Consider the following 19,282-nt stretch of genomic DNA (forward strand, 5'->3'; position numbering starts at 1 on the left):
CTTCCTCCCTTCTTCCTTCCTTCCCCCTTCTCTTCCTTCCTTCCTCTCTCCCTTCCTCCCTTCCTTCCCTTTCTCCCTCTTTCCTTCCTTCCTTCCTCCCTCCTTTCCTTCCTCCTTCCCTCCCTCCCTCCCTCCCTTCCTTCCTTTTCTCTCCTATCCTGTCTCCCCCTTTCCTTCCTTTCTTTCATCTGGTTGTAGACATGGAGAAAGGAAATTTCTTATTTCCATAGATCTAAAAGGCAAAGTAGATAAGAAATCTAAAAACCTATCTTTTCAGACACTTAAAAAAATAGGCACAAGGAGGGGGGTCAAATCATCTGATGATTTTTATTATGTACCATTGTTTGGGTTGACAAACATGAAAAGCATTCCAAGGACAAAAGAAATTAGAGGTATGGTTCCTGCCTTTGAGAGTTTTACTGTTAGATTGGAAGAAAGGGAAATACACACATATAACAATGAGAAAGCAGCACGATGGTAATGCAAATGGAGGAAGCATTGTTACTACAGCAAAAATAACACACACTGATGTACGTATACATTATACATGAATTAATACATATACAAAGGTATATATATGCATTATATGTCTATGACTGTGTGTATACAGAATGTGTCAGAAGAGCAGTCGTCATATGTGAAAAAGAGGTTTAACTGCTTCAGAATACAAGATTTGTCTAAATTTGAAAAATAATAAATACATTTAGATTGGCAGAAAGGAGAAATTTAGAAGAACTAAGTTGGGAGGAGCGACGGTTAATATTCAGTGTCAACTTGATTGGATTGAAGGAGGCAAAGCATTGTTACTGGGTGTATCTGTGAGGGTGTTGCCAAAGGAGCTTAACATTTGAGTCAGTGGACTGGGAGAGACAGACCCACCCTCAATCTGGGTGGGCACCATCTAATCAGCTGCCAGCACAGCTAGAATAAGGCAGCAGCAGAAGATGGGAAGAGCAGACTGGCTGAGTCTTCTGGCCTTCATCTTTCTCCAATGCTGGATGCTTCCTGCCCTCAAACATCAGGCTCCTAGTTCTTCAGCTTTTGGACTCTTGGACTTAGAGTGGTTTGCCAGGGGCTATTGGGTCTTTGGCTACAGACTGAAGACTGCACTATTGGCTTCCCTGCTTTTGAGGTTTTGGGACGTGGCCTGATCCACCATTGGCTTTCTTGCTCCTCACCTTGCAGAAGGCCTATCGTGGGGCTTTATCTTGTGATCATGTAAGTCAATTCTCCTTAGTAAACTCCCTTTCTTATATACAACATCTATCCTATTCGTTCTGTCCCTCTAGAGAACTCTGACTAATACATGAGGGGAGGTAACAACTCAGTTAGCATTATGGTAACAGAGACCAGATGTTGAAAGTGGGAAATCACTTGGGAGAGTATTTCAAATGTGGGTCTCAAGTAAATGAATTTCACATAACAAGCAGTAATGGAGTCACTGCTGACACTTAAAATGGCTGAAAGTTAGGTTATTAGCAAATAGGTTATTCTAATAGAAACAGTGGGGTCAACTGGATGAAATGTGGGTAGGAAGCTTGGTTAGGATGTTGCTATACTGACTCTGTAACACATAAGGATACATTCCATATCTTAGCTCTTAATACTCCTCAAAGAACATCTATGACACCTTTCCATCCAGTATTAGAACTCATTTTATGATACTTCTGAAACTGGTCCATTCAGACTCTCAAAAAAAAACCTTCCAATACCTGGGAACTTATGATTTCTCTAGGAGTCCCATTCCATTTTTCAATAGCACTAATTCTAAAATTTGTTCTTATTTTGAATATAAATCTGTTCCTTATTAAATTTACTTCCATATGGATCTAAGTTCTTCTGTAAGAAACAATACAGATGAACTCTACTCTCTTTTTCTCTTGATAGAACTCAAATATCTAAAAACATAAACATATATCAATATCACAAATATCTCACAGATTCTCCCCAACCTCCATAATATCCACTCTAGAATAAGGAAAACAAAAACAAAAACAAACTATTTTTGCCCTTGCACTCAGACACTCAATACAGAACACTTCTATGACCAGATGGTGGTGGGGGGGGGGACTTGCCACATATACCAAGCAATTCTCCAGTGGACACCAACTGCGTAGCCTATAATTCAACTCTATTCTGATTCTATCTACCTGCAAATAGCATCAGATCCCACAGATTGAGGGCTCAGCCCCACAAGACTCGAGACATCAATCCCAAGTTGGGGCCACCTGTACTTCGGACTGATGGGCTACAAACCAAGGTTCCCACAATTCCCTCAATGGGTAAGATTAATTTGCTGGAACAGCTCACAGGACTCAGGAAAACACTTACATTCATTGGTTTATTCTAAGGGATATTATAAGGATGCTGATGAACACCAGATGAAGAGATGAATAGGGTGAGGAAGGGGGTTGGAGCTTCCATGCCCTCGCTGGAGCTGCCACCCGTGCAGCACCTCCACACGTTCAGCACCCCAGAAGCTCATCCAATCTTGTCGTTCAAGAGTTTATAGAGAGCTTGGTCTCTAGTATCCCCTTCCCAAAGGTCAGTGGGTGGGGCTGAAAGTTCTAGCTCTCTAATCTTCTAATTATTTGGTCTTTCTGGGCCAATCTTGAGGCTTTCTAGGGGGTGCACCCTGAGTAAATGCATTAGCATCAATACAAGAGTTATCCAAGGGGCTAATGATGAATAACACAATATACTACTATCAATCCAAAATTTCCAGGGGTTTTTAGGACTTCTATGACAGTAACTGGGGACAAAGACCAAATATAGCTCCTATTACACCACAGCTCTTCTTCAGACTTGACTCACACATTTTTCAACTGTTCATTGTAGGACTTCTCTGTCCATCACTCTCTGGCTCATACTCACTTGTTCACATTTATGCTGCTCTAAAAAGGGTGCAGCAGTTTGTAACACAGTGGTATGGTTTGACTATGTCCCCACCCAAATCTCATCTTGACTTGTAGCTCCATAATCCCCACGTGTTGTAGGAGGAACCTGGCAGGAGGTAACTGAATCATGGGGGTGGGTTTTTGCCAAGCTGTTCTCGTGGGAGTGAATAAGTGTCATGAAATTTGATAGTTCTATAAAGGGCAGTTCCCCTGCACACGCTCTCTTGCCTGTCACCATGAAAGACATGCCTTTGCTCCTCCTTTCCCTTTGCCATGATTGTGAGGCCTCCCCAGCCATGTGGAACTCTCAGCCCATTAAATTTCTTTTTCTTTATATATTACCCAGTCTCACGTATGTCTTTATTGGCAGTGCGAGAACGATGGATATACACAGTGATCCACAGTGGCTTGATCTGAGCAAAATACACTGTAATTCAATATTAGCAATAGATGACAAGCAACTATAGCCATGGTGAATCTCAGATGCTGAAAAGAGGTGAAGAAAGAGAGCCCCAGCCCTCACCATCAGGCTTAGAAGGGAGTGCTATGGTTTGAATGTGTCCCCTCCAAAAATCAGGTGTTGCCAATGCAGTATTAGTAAGAAGTGACTTCTTTAAGATGTGATTAGGCCATGAGGGCTCTTCCCCCGTGAAAGGAATTTAGATTAAGATGTGATTAGGCCATGAGAGCTCTTCCCCCATGAATGGAATTTAGATACCTTTAAAAGAGGCTTTACTCCGCATTAGGCTCTCTTGCTTTCTGCCATGTGAAGACACAGCAATGAGGTGTCATTGTGCAAGCAGAGAGCAGCCCTCACCAGACACCAGTGCTGAAGTCTTTATCTTGGACTTCCCAGCCTCCAGAGCTTCGGGTGATAAATTTCTGTTCTTCATAAATGACCCAGTCTGTGGTATTTTGTTATAGCAGCACAAACAGACTAAGACAGGGAATGTACTCCATGTAAAAAACTTTTTTTTTTTAATTTTTATTTTTATTATACTTTAAGTTCTAGGGTACATGTGCTCCTGATATAAAAAACTTTTTTTAAATGGCCATTTAAGGCTATAACACAAAAAAGAGAAAAACAAAGACAACTTTCTCATTTACTTTCACACTTACAAAGTATTTCTCAAACGAACACACAGAGATTAGTGAATGCATTATGAAAGAATGAAGATGGTAAGACACTTGTTCTTATTCCCAGGACAGAACTGGTGAGAGATGTGTTGGCTTTTGTTCCCCCCAACCCCACCACCCACAAAGACACATATCACTGCTTCCTTCCTTGAAACTGGCATTTTCAGGATTGGAATATCCCCACAGTAAACTTCCAGATGACTGAACATCTTTCAAATACGGCATCTTAAGGATGCCGTATTTGAATGGTATTCTTACCATTATTCTTTCCACCTGCTTCCTAAAACGCTTTAATAACCAGAGATAATAACATTCCTCATCTACAAGGTAGCTGCATGCCAAAGACACAAGCAGCTGCACCTCTGCTTAGTCCACATTGCTGGGCTTTTACAATGAAAATGCGCACATTAGACTTTTTTATGGTTTTGCCTTCTTGGAGGTGGAGTAGCTCTGAGGTCCGTCATTCACTGATATTAGAAGGCTGACTGTGGTAACCCAGAACCCAATGTAGCAGATAGCAAAAGGCAAAGACAATTTGAATCAGAGAATTGCAGGACTGGAAGACTCAACAGAAAAAATCCCATTGCCTTCCCGACTTTCAGTGATGATCTGAATTATCTCTGAATATCTGGAATGTCACAGCAGCCTTTTCTTGGTGGTGGGATTACATGTATTTCTTAGTTCTCTTATTTTTGTTTATCTGCATGTTATTTTTATTCAGTGAATATGTAACCCCCTTTAAGATGAATATACGTTTTCATTAAAAATAGAAGAGATTAGGTTAGTCATGATAGTTTTATGTTCATTTAAAGATGTATCCTCCAAATTGCTTTTACAGAATTAGGGTGGCTGGCTAGTTATAAAGAAAAACTGACATTGTTCCTTCTTAAAAATGAGGTGAAAACCAGGGGTTCACCACTGTTGCGCAGGCCCCAGTTTCCATCCGGTGAGTCAGGATGTTGCTCAGTTAAATCTCAGCTGACAGATGACATTACACAGCCAGCTGTGGCTGAGAGGATCCAGTGGCTGTGGCTGAGAGGAGCTGAGCTGAGGCAGACCCCAGTCACTGGGCGACATGATGGGAAGCTTCTCAGTCCTCACAAGCTCCCCCACCATCCACTAGGACCCTCTGCTCTGTTATTTGCCAGAGCAGTAGCTCTCAAATGAAGGACACCACACCAGCACTATCAGCAACATCTATGAATTTGTTAGAAACTCAAATTACGATACTCCATCCTAGACAGACTTGGTCAGAAGTGCTGGGGTGGGACCCTGTGATCTATATGTAACAAGCTCTTCTGGGGAATTTAATCTGGCTTAGCGACACAGTTACCATGCTGTGCTGGGCCCGTCTTACCTATTCCTCTCCCGAATCCCCCCAGAGCTCCTCTAAGCACCGCTATGTCTCCAGTTCCTGGTCAAATAGAACACAGAGGAGACTGGGTTAATTTGACACTAATAGCAACCTTGTCTCTGATGCACTTTTCATATCATTGCTGTTGGAGTAATATTCTATTGCCAGATGTCAGTGCTGATAGAGAATTCAGAAATGAGGAGGAACTAGAGGCATTTGCTGGGCCTCTGCTGTTTCTCTTTATTTCCAACATGCCACTGGCATGAAATATAGCTGGCTGCATTGAAAGTAGCAGTGCTTTTTTCCCCCTAAATGTACAGAAATCTGTTTTTCTTATGTGTGGGTGGCAATGTGCTGCTGGGAGCTTCAAAACCATGGCTGCACTATGAACAAAACAAATGCTCTTAAAGTCTGAGCCCTGTTAACCTCTTTCTCCCAAACAAACAAATAAACCTAAACGCTATGTCTAAGTCCATCTGTCAACAGGCATTTACTGAGTACCTATTGTGTTTAAGGGATTTTATGTGCAAGGTGTCTCAAGAGGGGAAAATAAAAATACAAAGGCTATGTACTTAAGATATTTTCACCGAGGTTGGGCAGACAAGGCTTGACAACAGTCATCAGGAAATCTATTACACCAACAATAGTGAAACAAAAGAGTGCCAAGTGGACCCTGGAAGGCAGCGGCAATGCAGTGGGGGCAGCGTGGGAGGTCAAGTGGTCCCCAAGGTGGCACGGCCAGAGCAGAATGTGATGAGAGACCAGACAGCTGGGAAGAGGCCTTTAGCTTAGACACAATAAGCAACAGGGAACCACTTTGAGTTCCTGAGCAAGGAAAAGACAGGATGAGCCTGGTTACCATAATTAGAGAAGCATCACACTGAAGTGTGGGCTGGTTATCAGAGGGTAACATGGACATGTGTTCTAATTGCTGTGTGGAGACCATGTAACGAAGGCTTGGCTGGCCAACACCCAGCTGTCAGGGGTCTTATGTTCTACTAAGGACAGATGTGAAACCACCATGGAAAGGAAAACACAGCACAGGATGTGTTAGTTCATTTGTGTTCCTGTAACAGGCTAACTGAGACTGGGTAATTTATAAAGAGATCTATTTCTTACAGTTCTAGACCGGGAAGTCCAAAATCGAGAGGAGGCCATCCAGTGCAGGCCTTCTTGCTGCACCAGCCCATGAAGGAATGCAGACCGGCAAGAGGACTGATCATGGCATGAACCCCTCTTCACCTCCTAAAGGTCCTACCTCCCAGCACTGGTGCATTGGAGATTAAGTTGTCAACATGTGAAATTTGAGGAGCACGTTCACACCACAGCACAGGGTAACTTTCCACCATAATAAGGGCTGTGAAGACACTAGAACACCATGAGAGAGTCAAAGGGTGGGGGTCCTGCTTCAGGACACATCTGTGTTCCAACATCGCAGTGTCCTGGAAGGCACCAAGGGCTGGTCTGTCTAGGAGACTATGGGGAGCAGGAATATGAGGAGGAAGAAGCAGATTGCGGAGATGGTGGGGCGGTAGAGGGAAATGTCTTCTGGTGTTCCTGATTCGTGAATAGTTTGATTCCTACTCATTTCTTCTGGTCAGAAAATCAATATTAGTATTTGTATCAATCATAACAGCTCACATTTGAATTATACTTTGTAGTAGCCATGATAACTCTGTGAAGTAGACCCAGAAACTCTTTACACAAGATGTTCTAAGAGAGGAAGGAGGTGCCTGGCTGCCACGCCTGCAAGGGGTGGGGACTTGGGTCCTGCCTGGGAATTTTGGCCCAGGCCCCCTTCCATCCCACTGTGCTCATGCAGGCAGCTTCCCCCTTCCGTGGTGAGTGGAGTCTGCTCAGGTCCTCAGTGTCATTGTGCATGGGAGTGAAGAGGATGCCCAGAGGGAAAAGTGCTCGGCTGTGTGTGTTTCCAGAAGAACAGATGCATGGCAAAACGCGGGGAGAAACACATCGACCAGAGCTAGCTACTATGTATCACTAAAATTGAGCAGTTTTATGAATATTTTATATTCATAAAATGTGCCTTGTGATGGTTAAAAGATACATCTTTCAAGATGGCCTTTTTTCACTGCCCTTGGTTGAGCCTATTAATAATTAAGGCAACTTTCTTAAGTGAGAAAATGGATTTGAAAGTCAGGCAAAGTGTTGTGTACTGGGAAGAGAGGTTTTACACATTCTTCAAGGAGTGCCCATAGCAATCACCAAGAGGTACCTCAGACCCGGGCATCCGGGGTGCAACTGCAGCAAGACTGAGACAGGCTCTAAACATCATTCGCCTAATGATTCCCATGTGACTCGGTTTCCCTACTGAGACTCTGCTCCAGTGGGGAGGACATGGGTGCTACTTCTTTATATCCCACACTAGAGAGTGCAGGTAGAAGGTAATTGATAAATATTCTTTGGAGGTATGAATGATGGAGCCTTGGGAACCAAGGAAACTAGTCAATTGAAAAATAAATGAGTCCACCCAATTTCAGGTGGTTAGAGATGTGCTGGGCAAGGTGTGGCCTTCTCAGGGTCATTCTCCTCATTCCCTAGGGTGGGCACCCTGAGAGAAGCATCCCAGTGGTCTCAGGACTATCCCCAGCAGGCACCTGCAAGTAAGGCTGCACCCATAAAAGACAAACCCTCTGATGGCTTGACACCTGTTGTGAACAGGTTATTAAATATTGTAAATATCACTTTTTCTGGAAATGATGGGTGCAACAGGCTTTTAAATGTTCCTCCCTGTTCAGTGACTCAAGAGGTCTTCTATCCTTCAAGTGTGTTATCCTGGAGAAAAAAAAGTTCAAGAATAACTGCTCCAGAATATTTTCTGAGTCTCATGATTAGAGGGCCAGCAAAGGGGCTTTGGCAGCATCTCACAATTACAGATAATCTTCTCATGGAGCAGGCTAATTACATTCCAATCCCTTCACTCCTAACTAAGACTGTTATCAATAAGCCTGACACTATTGCTGATGACAAAGACTTTCTTATTTGCTTGCTGTTTTAATTACTCAGCTTTTACATGTTCCTGGAAGAAAAATTAGAAAATAGAGATAAACAAAATAAGAAAGGGCAAAAAAATCACCCCTCATCCCCTAGTGAAGGGTACCTGTTGCTAACATTCTGGAGTCTCTCCTTCCAGGGATTTCCCTATTGTGCTGACAGGCTTTGTTAATGGAGTTTTTTTTTTTTTTTTAAGTATTTCTCAAGAGTTGCAGGAGAAGTAAAGAGAGAAAAGAGGAGGGAAAAAGGAGAAGAGAGAGCAAGCAAAGTTTCAGAAGACCACCTTGCCTGGCACCTAGTCTAGGGTGGGCAAATGTTTTCTGTGAGGACCAGCTAACCTGGCTTTGTGGGGCATGCAGTCTCCATAGCAACTACCCAACAACACCTTTGTACCACAAAAGCTTTCTTGTCTGCGACACTGCTTCCAGATATGTGACTAGGGCTATCATGTGTGATTATGGACATCATGATATAATTTAAGTCATCTCTGTGTGCACATTTAAAAATCAGGAATAGAAGGAATTGAATATAATACTGTCTATTTAGCCCGTATCTTTCACAGGGTGTCCCTCTTATATAAGTCTTTTGTTCACCTATCATGATAAGAGAAGCTCACGTAATGCTGCCTGATGGCCCCCACTAATCCAGCTCCTGCGCTCAAGCCATCCTCCTGCCGTAGCCTCCCGAGTACCTGGGATTATAGGCATGCACCACCATGTATGGCTATTTTGTTTTTTGAATATTTTGTAGAGATGGTTTCTTGCTATGGTGCCCAGGCTGGTCTTGAACTCCTGGCCTCAAGCGGTCCTCCAGGCTTGGCCTCCCAAAGTGCTGGGATTACAGGCATAGGCCACTGCACCCAGCCTGCTGTTCTAACCCACTTCTCTGGGTCCATGGCTCTGCAATCTTTCTTGTGTAACTCCAATTTTGCCTCCCCATTCGCACTATGCTCCAATTTTCCATGGTTCTGCTTCCCGGTCTTACTAGGATTGTAGCACAAGGAACCAAAAGAGTAAACCATTGGATTCCTCTAGAAAGTTGAAAAAAATAATTAAGAATAAAGTATAAGAATAATCACAAGCCTGAAGTACTGCTGCTTGATAATTACTAACCATACTAACAATAACAACAACAAAAAAATCAACAATTAAAATGTTCGAAAGAGTAGCAGCAGTCATTAGGAGCTAATCACCCACCAGGTATGATGTGAAGGTCTTCATGTGCATTATCATAGCAGCCCTACCACAGGTAACTACTATCTCCCTACCTTATGCAGGAGGGTCAGTCACAGCTGGTACCTGGAGAAATCTGAACTCATGCATCCCGAATTTGGACTCAGTGCTGGCAATCCTCCTGTGCCCCGACACTGCAGGGGCTGCTCTGGAAGCCCATCTAGAGGTACTGCAAACTCACCTGCCCCACATTTCAGAAGGCACTGATGGGCACAGGTGAGGGGGGCAGGTGGGCATAAGAAAGTCATCCCCTGCAGAGAGGAGGCCTGGCATTTAGCTGAGAAGGGGCTCTGCATCCCACAGACAATGTGCAACTGTCTTCATCAATAATATTGAAGGTATTTAACACACATGTTTAAATGTACGGTTTCCTAACCAAGATGATTAAGAAAAATATCTGTCATCAATGAAAATGCACTTTGCTTTCAAAATAGAAAATTCTACCAGAAGTTAGTATATTCTTATAGGTACCTTTAAAACTATTTTTTATTACTATTTTTAAGTCCTGGATATTTCATCATTCATCCTGCAAATAAAGATATCTTGACCTTACCAATTAGCAAATGTTGTTCTCGATCAGTTCTACTCCAAAAAAGTAAAGAGAGAGTAAGCGAACGTTGTCATTTCAGAAGGATGCATTATTTCCTGCTCATAATGCAGACAGACTGTTTTTAATTAAAACTTTTGGACTTAGGCTGGATTTTTTAGAAGGAATATTATGAAAAAACGTTCCCAATGGTTGGTAATCACACTTGATATGAATAAAGTGAAGGTGCAACGTAACATCTGATCAATGGGCAGAGGTCCCTCAAGTTTGTAAAGTTTCTCATTTGGGAAATATAAATTGCTATTGTTATTTTTAACTAAACAGAAAAGTCAAATTAAAATGTGATTTTGATCGAACTGTGTATGTATAAAATGTATAAAAGTATAAAATAAAGCTGTCCCTTGAAATATGACCAACTGATTTGTAAAAGTCAATTTCATTAGAATATGCAGAACAGAGAGAATATTTGAGTATTTTTATTTCAAAATTCACTTTGCTAGTGCGTTTAGGACCGATGTTAGGGTGACATAAATAGTTTCTCTAGCAGGGCAGCATCCCTGCCTTGCCCATGGCTTTCCTGGTGCCTGCATCTGCTGAAGGGCCAGCCCTCCTGGCTGAAAACAGAGATGTCAGATCTACATAGAGAACACTAAAGCTTTAAGGCTAAGTAGTGGTTATTTACTTCTTGATAAAATAATAAAAAGGAATAAAAAATAAAATTTAAAAAGACTTCTAAGGCCAGTGGTTTATGCAGTCCCATCACACCAGAAAACTCGAATGGATTTTATGGATGCGCCTGTTCAGGGCCCTCCGTGCTGGGCTCTGGGGACCCCCTGTGCTGGGGCTGCGTGGATGGCCTGTCAGTCACGCCACCCACCACAGTCTGCTGCCTTCAGAGCGCTGCTGCCTCCCTGGGTCATGGTGTCATCCCTACTCAGTGAACAGAAAAAGCTAAAACACTTAAAAATCACTGCTCCCAAACACAATTCTGCTTGGGTAAGTGGCAGAGTCCATGAGAATCTCAGTTTTTACAGATTAAGTGGAACTGCTTTGACCCCAGCTTTCAGGTCCAGATAAAATTAGAAGTTTTTGAAAAGGGGATTAGAAAAAGACCTTAGAAACACTTGGTTTGGAAGCTACTTTTTTTTCCACTCAGACTCACGAGGAGGAAATCCGTTGCAAGCACCAATTTACTCCTTCTTTCATAGTCTGGTAAACTGGCCTCTAAATCTCCTTCTTCACTGATAAGTCAGGCTCAGCAACCCTCCTTAGACTTGAGTTAGACACCTTAGCACCTGCCTCTGCTCCCGACATGTACACAAACCACAACCAAACCAAAAAACTCTTTTCTGAGTATATAGAAAAGTTTGGGGAAAAAAACAGGAAAACACAAATCCCCATAATGCCCCCAGCATACAAATTTCATAATTAATAGTTTTGCGTGTATTGATTTTTACATAATTGGATTCGTAATGTATACGTTATTTTACAATATCATTGTACTTAGTGTATTTCATATTAGTAAATACTTATCTACAAGAAGGGTTTTGGTAGCACAGAGTACTCCTCCTAACACTGTATTATAATTCGGTTAGCTCAGCACCTGTTGTTGGACTCTGGATTGTTTCCACTTTTTGTCACAACTACAAACAATGCTCTACAGAACAACAATGAACACAACCCTGGCTACCCATCTGGTAATTTTCTTAGGATAACCTTCTAACAATCTATTTTCTGGTCCAAATGTGCAAACATTTTCAATATTTTGATATATCAGCAAATTTCTGCCCCAGGAAGTTGATCCAATTTATACTACTGTCAGTACTTTCTGTGATTCCATGAATCCAGGGCAAAATGGAACATTGCTTGCATTTTAAAATATTTTGTAATGAGATACAATGGTGTTTTATTATTCTTTTAATTTGACATTGGTTTGTCTATGCCTCTTATTTAAGGAATTGCTTGGTCTTGCATTTCTACAATTTTTCTTCAAAACATTCTCTAAGAAGTTTTTCTTTTTGAGGTCGTTGGGTTTTCTCTCCTGACTTTACACTTTGAAAGATTTCCTTCTACTTTTAGCTCTCGAAACATCTTCCTTAGACCTTTAAGTTCTTCCATTCTACTAAAAAGAGTCCTCATTTAGGAGTTAAAAAGTGCATGTCTGCCAGGTGCAGTGGCTCACACCTGTAATCCCAGTGGCTTCAGGAGGCCAAGGTGGGCAGATCATTTGAGGTCAGGAGTTCGAGACCAGCTTGACCTATGTAGTGAAACCCTGTCTCTACTAAAATACAAAAATTAACTGGGCATGGTGGTGGGCGCCTGTAATCTCAGCTTCTTGAGAAGGTTAGGCAGGAGAATCCCTTGAACCTCAGGAGGTAGAGTTTGCAGTGAGCCAAGATTGCACCACTGCACTCCAGCCTGGGCAGCAGAGCAAGACTGCCTCTCAAAAAAAAAAAAAAAGTGCATGTCTACTATCTGCATGATTAAAGTGACACACAACAGAGCACATTTTATTACAAATCCTCCTGTCATCATGTCTTTTAAAGTTCATGGTAATACGTTTATATTTTAGCCCAAAGTCTCTGTTCCTCTCCTATTCCCACTGCTACTTAGAGCAAGGATCTTGGCGTTGGAAAGCGTTGCTGTGGGAGGGGGAAGCTACAATTTCTGCTGAGGTCACTATCTTGCATATTTTGGCTTTCTGGCTCCCGTTGTTGGGGGCTGGGAGAAATGACCTATGTAGGGTCCATGGGCAGCCCTAGAGGCTGAAGTTCAAACTCAGGGATGAAAGAACAAAAGACAGACACTTTCTTTCATGACCATAGACATGATCATTGGTCTGCATGAAAATGAATCTATCACTTTCCACCAGGGCCACTGGTCACCTTAGAAACTGAATCACACACTCTCTGAAAAAAGAAAGCAGAGCTACAGATCTGGGTACAGTCCTCCCCATGCTCTGAGAATCCACGCAGGCTGCCTTTGCTGCTCCCTTCTTTCTCCTCTCATGGGTGTTCCCTGCGGATGCTCCCCTCAAGCTGATTCAGCAGAAGACCTGTTCTGCCCTTGCAGCCTCAACAGGGGAGACAGAGAACACTAAGGGGCTCAGTCTTCAAGACACCTGTCTCCACTGCCCTTCCCACTGCACACTCACTTGCAGCTCCTTCCACTGTGAGTGTGTGGAAGCAGCTTCTTCTATTGTGAGTGTGTTTTAGAAAATGTGGGAAGGCAGATGTTTCAGCAACGTTTCTCCATTCAGTGATGCTGGGGGAAGTAGAGCTTCTTGCCTGGTGAGTCTGCAATGTCTAGATTTAAGGGCACCCATCTACTGTCCCTGAAAGGATGGGCACATGGAACAAGAGTCCTTATCTGCCAAGTCCTAGTAATGACACTGCAGAGGGAAATGGCTGAAGAGCTAATAGCTCCCTTTCATGTTAAATGATTCAAAGTGATTGCGAATAGCACATTTTAATCCAAGCATATGGCAACTTTCTAAATTTGAAAGGATATCTGTGTGCTAATGCAGAAAAGCTTGTGTATGGACATACCACAAGTGACAGTCGTGTTCTGCATTTGTAAAAGAGACCTGGTTGAAAAATGTGGTAAGCGTTCATACTTTCAGGAGTTGCTTCTGTCTCAGGGATGGTGCCTCTGATGACAGTGTGAATTGGAAAGCTGAAAAATTATACTCTCAGTACTGCTGGTTACATTTGCAATTTCTGCTCAAATTTTGATTTGTCCAAAGCCTGATTCATCTTGTCTGGCCATCTACTATCATTTGGTTTCTGGATGCTGAGGCTATAATAATTTTCACAGCCCCTGTACTAAAATGCTCATTTTGTTTCTCTTTGTATTTTATCATGCAGGGTGATAAACATGTATACCTTTTTATAATTCTGAGACCAATTATATAGGCGGAGGTCTGGCAATTACTAGAATTCACCACCAGTTATTAGGATGATACTATCAATAACTCAAGTTTAGTTGTGGGTGATATAATTTGGATAGATGTCCCTGACCAAATCTCATGTTGAACTGTAATCCCCAATGCTGGAGATGGGGCCTGGCAGGAGGTGTTTAGGTCATAGGGGTGAAACCCTCATGGCTTGGAGATGTCTTCACGAATAGTGAGTGAGTTCTCACAAGATCTGATTATTTAAAAGTGTGTGGCACCTCCCCTTCACCCCACTGTCTTGCTCTTGCTCTCCCATGCAAGATGACTGCTTTCGCTTTGCCTCCTGTCATGAGTCAAAGCTCCTTGAGGCCTCCACAGGAGCCTAGCAGATGCTGGCACCATGCTTCCTGTACAACCTGCAGAACCATCAGTCAATGAAACCTCTTTTCTTTATAAATGACCCAGCCTCAGGTATTTCTTTAAGCAATGTAAGGATGGCCTAACACGGTGGATAAATGTTCAAACGATTAAAAATTTTGTTTAATGCAAACATTTAAATAATTCAACAAACCAGGTCTCTGGAATTATAAAGACAATGGGTAGGGTAACCTCAGACCAATTCACTAGATCATAAATTGATTGAAGGCAGTAGACTCAAGACAAATACAAGTAAGAACTACATTACTTGATGCCTGATAAAGTGGGGAATCATTTATCTTCAAAGATAGTACCACCTAAATATTTCATTAGATTCCAGAAGGGTTCCTGGATGATAGATACAAAAGTGATTTGCTAAAGGGACAGGCAGAGAAGAGCCTGAATCTTTTATGTACAAATTTCAAAGACAACACAGGTATTCACAAAGCATCCCTTCTAGTCACTGGCTAACCGCATGGTTCACCCTGCCCATTTCCACAGTTTGTGGCGGTCATTATGCCAACACTAAAAAGAGCCTGCTGGGTTTTGGAGGTACCTGGAGCCCTGAGCCCCAAAGTCTCAGGAAGACCAATTAACTTTAATCCTTAGCTTCCTCATCCACAAAATAAAGAAAATGCTTTGTTTCCAGGGTTGAAGTGAGCATTAAATGAGATGGTTTTGGCAAAGATCCCAGCACCAGGCCTGGCACACGCTGTGATCCCCAGGGACCAGTCCCTCTTCTCCCATCCTCCGTCATTGCTCTTGAGTTTTTGATCTTTCAGATACTGTCAGAGCAGGAGGTTAACTACAGCAGCTCTGAGTTTTGTCCCTTCAAATGAAATATGTCCCACATTTATTTCAGCACATTCAATGACCATTATACCAGGAGAAGGCAGTGTTGTATGCAGCTGGAAATGAGGGCACTGACTTCACTTCACAAATCAGAGGGCATGAAGTTAGTCTGAGGCTCTCGTCAATGTGCACCTTGTAAATCTGGGTCCCTGCTATGAGACACTCATTCCTGCAGAGAGGGACTGAAATAAAATTTAGTTCACTTCCTGTAGTAGAACTGACATTTTTTTCTATGTAAAAATAGCATTCCAGTGGATTCAAAGATGTGTCATATCATTCGATGTGTTTCTGGAAACTCTGTTACTGTTAAGAATTCTGAGGACCACTTCCTGTAGTAAAAATGGCATTTATTCTATGTAAACAGAGTAAATCTATAACAACATAGATCATTCAGTTGTTGCATATGGGGGAAAAAAAAACAACTGCTAAAGTAACCTATGTGAAAGCACTTATTGTGTTATCTGGCACATGGCAGGTGTTTAGTAAATGTGAGTTTCCCTTTTGTTCCTTTTCCTAAGGACTGATCCATGGGTTCATCTTGACCTTGAATCCAAGAATGTCCCTCTGGGACCATCATTTGAATAGTTTGTAAGAAGAAAAATAAGTTCATCATTTATGAGTAATTGATTTAGCTAAATGATCCTCTACTTAGTAGATTTATATAAGTGACATTTACAAAATGAAAATATACCAAAACTGAAAAACCATGACATACAAATTTGATGTGAGAGGCAAAAGCAAAGATAATAATAATAAAGAAACATGGAAGAAGAAGAGGTAGATGCCTGATATGTCAGATAGTGAGATGCCCTAGAGGGCCCCATAGGCCCTCCCAATCAGGGATCACAACTCATCTTCTGAAACTATGAAAATAAAATCCAGGTTTGCATTCTTTTCAATTTAGAGAAGCTCTTGTAGTTCTAGATCTTTGTTTGGCTCTTCCAAAATAGTGATGCTGGTCAGTCACATCTGAAAGCAGGCTGCTTCTGTCCCGGATGTTGTCACTAGGTCGGAAACAGGGGAATGGCCCTGACTTCTTGATTCCCCTCTTCCCCTGCCGGTGGTGCCTGGACGAGGCAGATCTTTTCATTCACAAGGATCTTGTCAAGGATTCGAAGAGAGCAGGAGACACACACAGGAGAGGCCACAGGTGGCGAGGGACTCCATAACTCCCAGGAGCTGCTTGCTAGCGGGTTCTCCACAATGGGAGTCCTATTTTATTGTCCTAGACAAAGGCAGGGGGAGGGAACAATCTCACAGCTCTCAGCCGTCCAACCCCAGCAGGGCAAATGCATTCGTTCCCCGCTGTTATCCTGAGGACTGTTTCTCCGCAGAGGGACAGAAGAGGGAGTGCTCAGAGCACACAGTGAACCGGGTCCCCCACCTTCTCTCCTGCAACTCCCAGCCCAACTCAGTGACTGATCCTTGCCATAAATAACAGGGCCTAATGTGCTCATGAGAGGGGATTGCTTTAGATAACAAGGATGTAATGGAATCAGCCTCAAATGAAGAAACACGCAAACGATTAATTATGGATCAATAAAAGATGATCCAATTAATTGTAGAGGAAGTCTGCAGCATGACTTCCTGGATCCGCTCAATGTATGGTCTTTTTAAAATGCTTGCTGTGATCATCCTCTGTTGATGGATCAACTTCACAGGGAGGGAGAGTCTAAGCCCCCCTTCGAACCTTCTGTGTCTGCCTTTAGCAACTTAACACACAGGCATCAGAACACAGGACGTTGCATTAGCTGTTATTCCTACCAGACTTCATGATGTCAATAAACGAGGCCAGTAAAGGCTGTCATTCTGCAACTTACAAAGATGTTTTGCTTTTCTGTTCTGTTTCAGTAAGACTGGCTTATTTATTGCTGTGTATTCCTACTTATTTTTCTTTGACTAACGAGATTAATTTAATGAGAAGAAAACCCACTTCCGTACCTCAGAAAATGATCCTGAACATATCATCTTATTGAAAACAGGGTTTAAAAATTAATAAATTAATTGAGAACTGGGGTCTCTGGTATTCCAGTGGAAGATGCCCGTCATCACCCATTTTCACTTCACTCATGGGAATTTCCAAGAGCGAAAGGTTTGGCTCGTCATTACGATGTGAAAATTAGTGCTTTGACAGCACTTTGCGTGTGCTAAAAGATGCTGGGAAAGTTTTTGACAATTTGAAAAAATGTTTATCTGTTTAAAGTTCTCTCAGTTCTCAGCAGGTGGAGCTAGGAGAATGATTGTTTTTCTTTTTCCCTATCAAAATGTGAGAAAAAAAAAATCCCACACCTATAGAAATTTCAATCACAGAAAATGAGTGATTCTCAATATGAAACCAATGATAGTGTATTCTTTAGCTAGCAAATGTTGCATCTCTATTTTGCTTTTATTTTTCAAGAACACCCAGTCACATTAGCCTACAATGCCCTCCAAAACCCTGTGTGAGGGATACCACCAGACTCACACTGCACCTGCCAAGGTTGAGAGGAAGAGGGGCTTGTCACCTCCCCGCACCTGATTGAAAGTAGAACATATAGCAGGAGAACCAGGCTGCACACATACTGCACAAATTGTGGGGGGTGGATGTTTGTTTTACACAATCACATAATAGATGCTCATCAAACACAAACACAGGAAAAAAAGGAGAGGCTTTCTTTGAGTGTGTATTTATTTATCTTCTGATGGAATATTCTTTTGGGGCTTTTGAATCCAGCAATGCCCTCATGAGTGAGGGGTGAGGGGCATTTTGCTCCCCATGGTGATGGCACGTAGGCTCCTGGGGCACGAGGTAAAACCACCATATGAGTTCCCAGCTCCACTATTCTTCAAAACATAAACAGGCCAAACCAGGCAGCAGCCTAATAGCAGGAACATTTTTGTATTTAAAAATGTACAGTAGCATAAACTTAACAAATCTCCTTACACAGGGGCCCCTCTTCTGCAGGAAAAGTAATCATGGCATTCTAGAGTTTGCCTGTGTTCAACCAACATAAAATCAAACTAAAATGTACTTAGATGTACATCTAAAGCCTCTGAAATAATTCTAACACTTAAAAAAGATGAATGAGATAAACAGAAGGAATTAATATAAAATAATTATTCTTCCTTTGTTCAACTATTCCCATGAAGTATAATTTCCTTTACTATTGTAATTCTCAAATTCAGCTTAGGCAGCTGAGAATGTGTATCACTGCTCTTTAATGAAGAAGGTTTAATATTATTCACAGTGACTTTTATACTCTCCTATATGCTTAGACACTTCAACTCTTAACAACACCACAAGATAACATTAAAAGGACACCAAGCCTTACATAAAACCCAAGGTCAAATATAATTAAGGGGAAAAAAATCAACCTTTTAAGAAATTCTTTGGACAGAATTCTTAAAAATTAAAAATGACAGTTTTTTTCTGCATGTGTGCGTAAAGTAATAGTTAAGTCAACTATATTTTTAAGTGAAGATATTATTACATTTGGCTATTATAGGTTGGAAAAATGTCTTTAGGTAGAAGAATAACCAATTAAAAAAATGTCTTGCAACTTTACATTTGTAGACCATTTTACAGTTTGAGGCAATTTCTCATTCCTTATTTCACTTAAGCCAGTTAAAAAACCCAGTTTTACCTGACTCATTGAGATGTCTGACTCAGATGTGATGTGTTTCAAAAGGAGTCTGTGATTACTAAGGGAGCACTAAAATTGGCAAATTAAAAAAATATAGTTCAAGAATATGTTCAAGATGAAACTTGTGAGGACTTCATTCTAAGGCTTTTGCTTTCTGATGTGTTACATTCTGATATGTTGCATTCTGACATGTTGCATTCTTTCTAGTATGTTGCATATTCTGACATGTTGCATTCTTTCTGATGTGTTGTATTCTGACATGTTGCATGCTTTCTGATGTGTTGCATTCTGACGTGTTGCATTCTTTCTGATGTGT

The 19,282-nt window shown here is 41.8% G+C and overlaps 1 protein-coding gene across 4 annotated transcripts in view; it reads right to left on the reverse strand.

The window, feature by feature from the left end:
- Window positions 1-19,282, reverse strand: part of PRKN (parkin RBR E3 ubiquitin protein ligase) — a 1,378,177-nt gene that overhangs the window by 356,733 nt on the left and 1,002,162 nt on the right. Inside the window, exon 8 of one of the 4 annotated variants that reach the window (XM_023223613.1) lies at window positions 5,392-5,448. The exons of the other annotated variants lie outside the window; for them this stretch is intronic. Within the exon in view, the coding sequence (XP_023079381.1) occupies window positions 5,392-5,448 (57 nt within the window). The remainder of the gene's footprint in view (window positions 1-5,391; window positions 5,449-19,282) is intronic. 4 annotated transcript variants of the gene reach the window in all.

This window comes from Piliocolobus tephrosceles, chromosome 5, assembly GCF_002776525.5.
Source record: "Piliocolobus tephrosceles isolate RC106 chromosome 5, ASM277652v3, whole genome shotgun sequence".
Classification (NCBI taxonomy): domain Eukaryota; kingdom Metazoa; phylum Chordata; class Mammalia; order Primates; family Cercopithecidae; genus Piliocolobus; species Piliocolobus tephrosceles.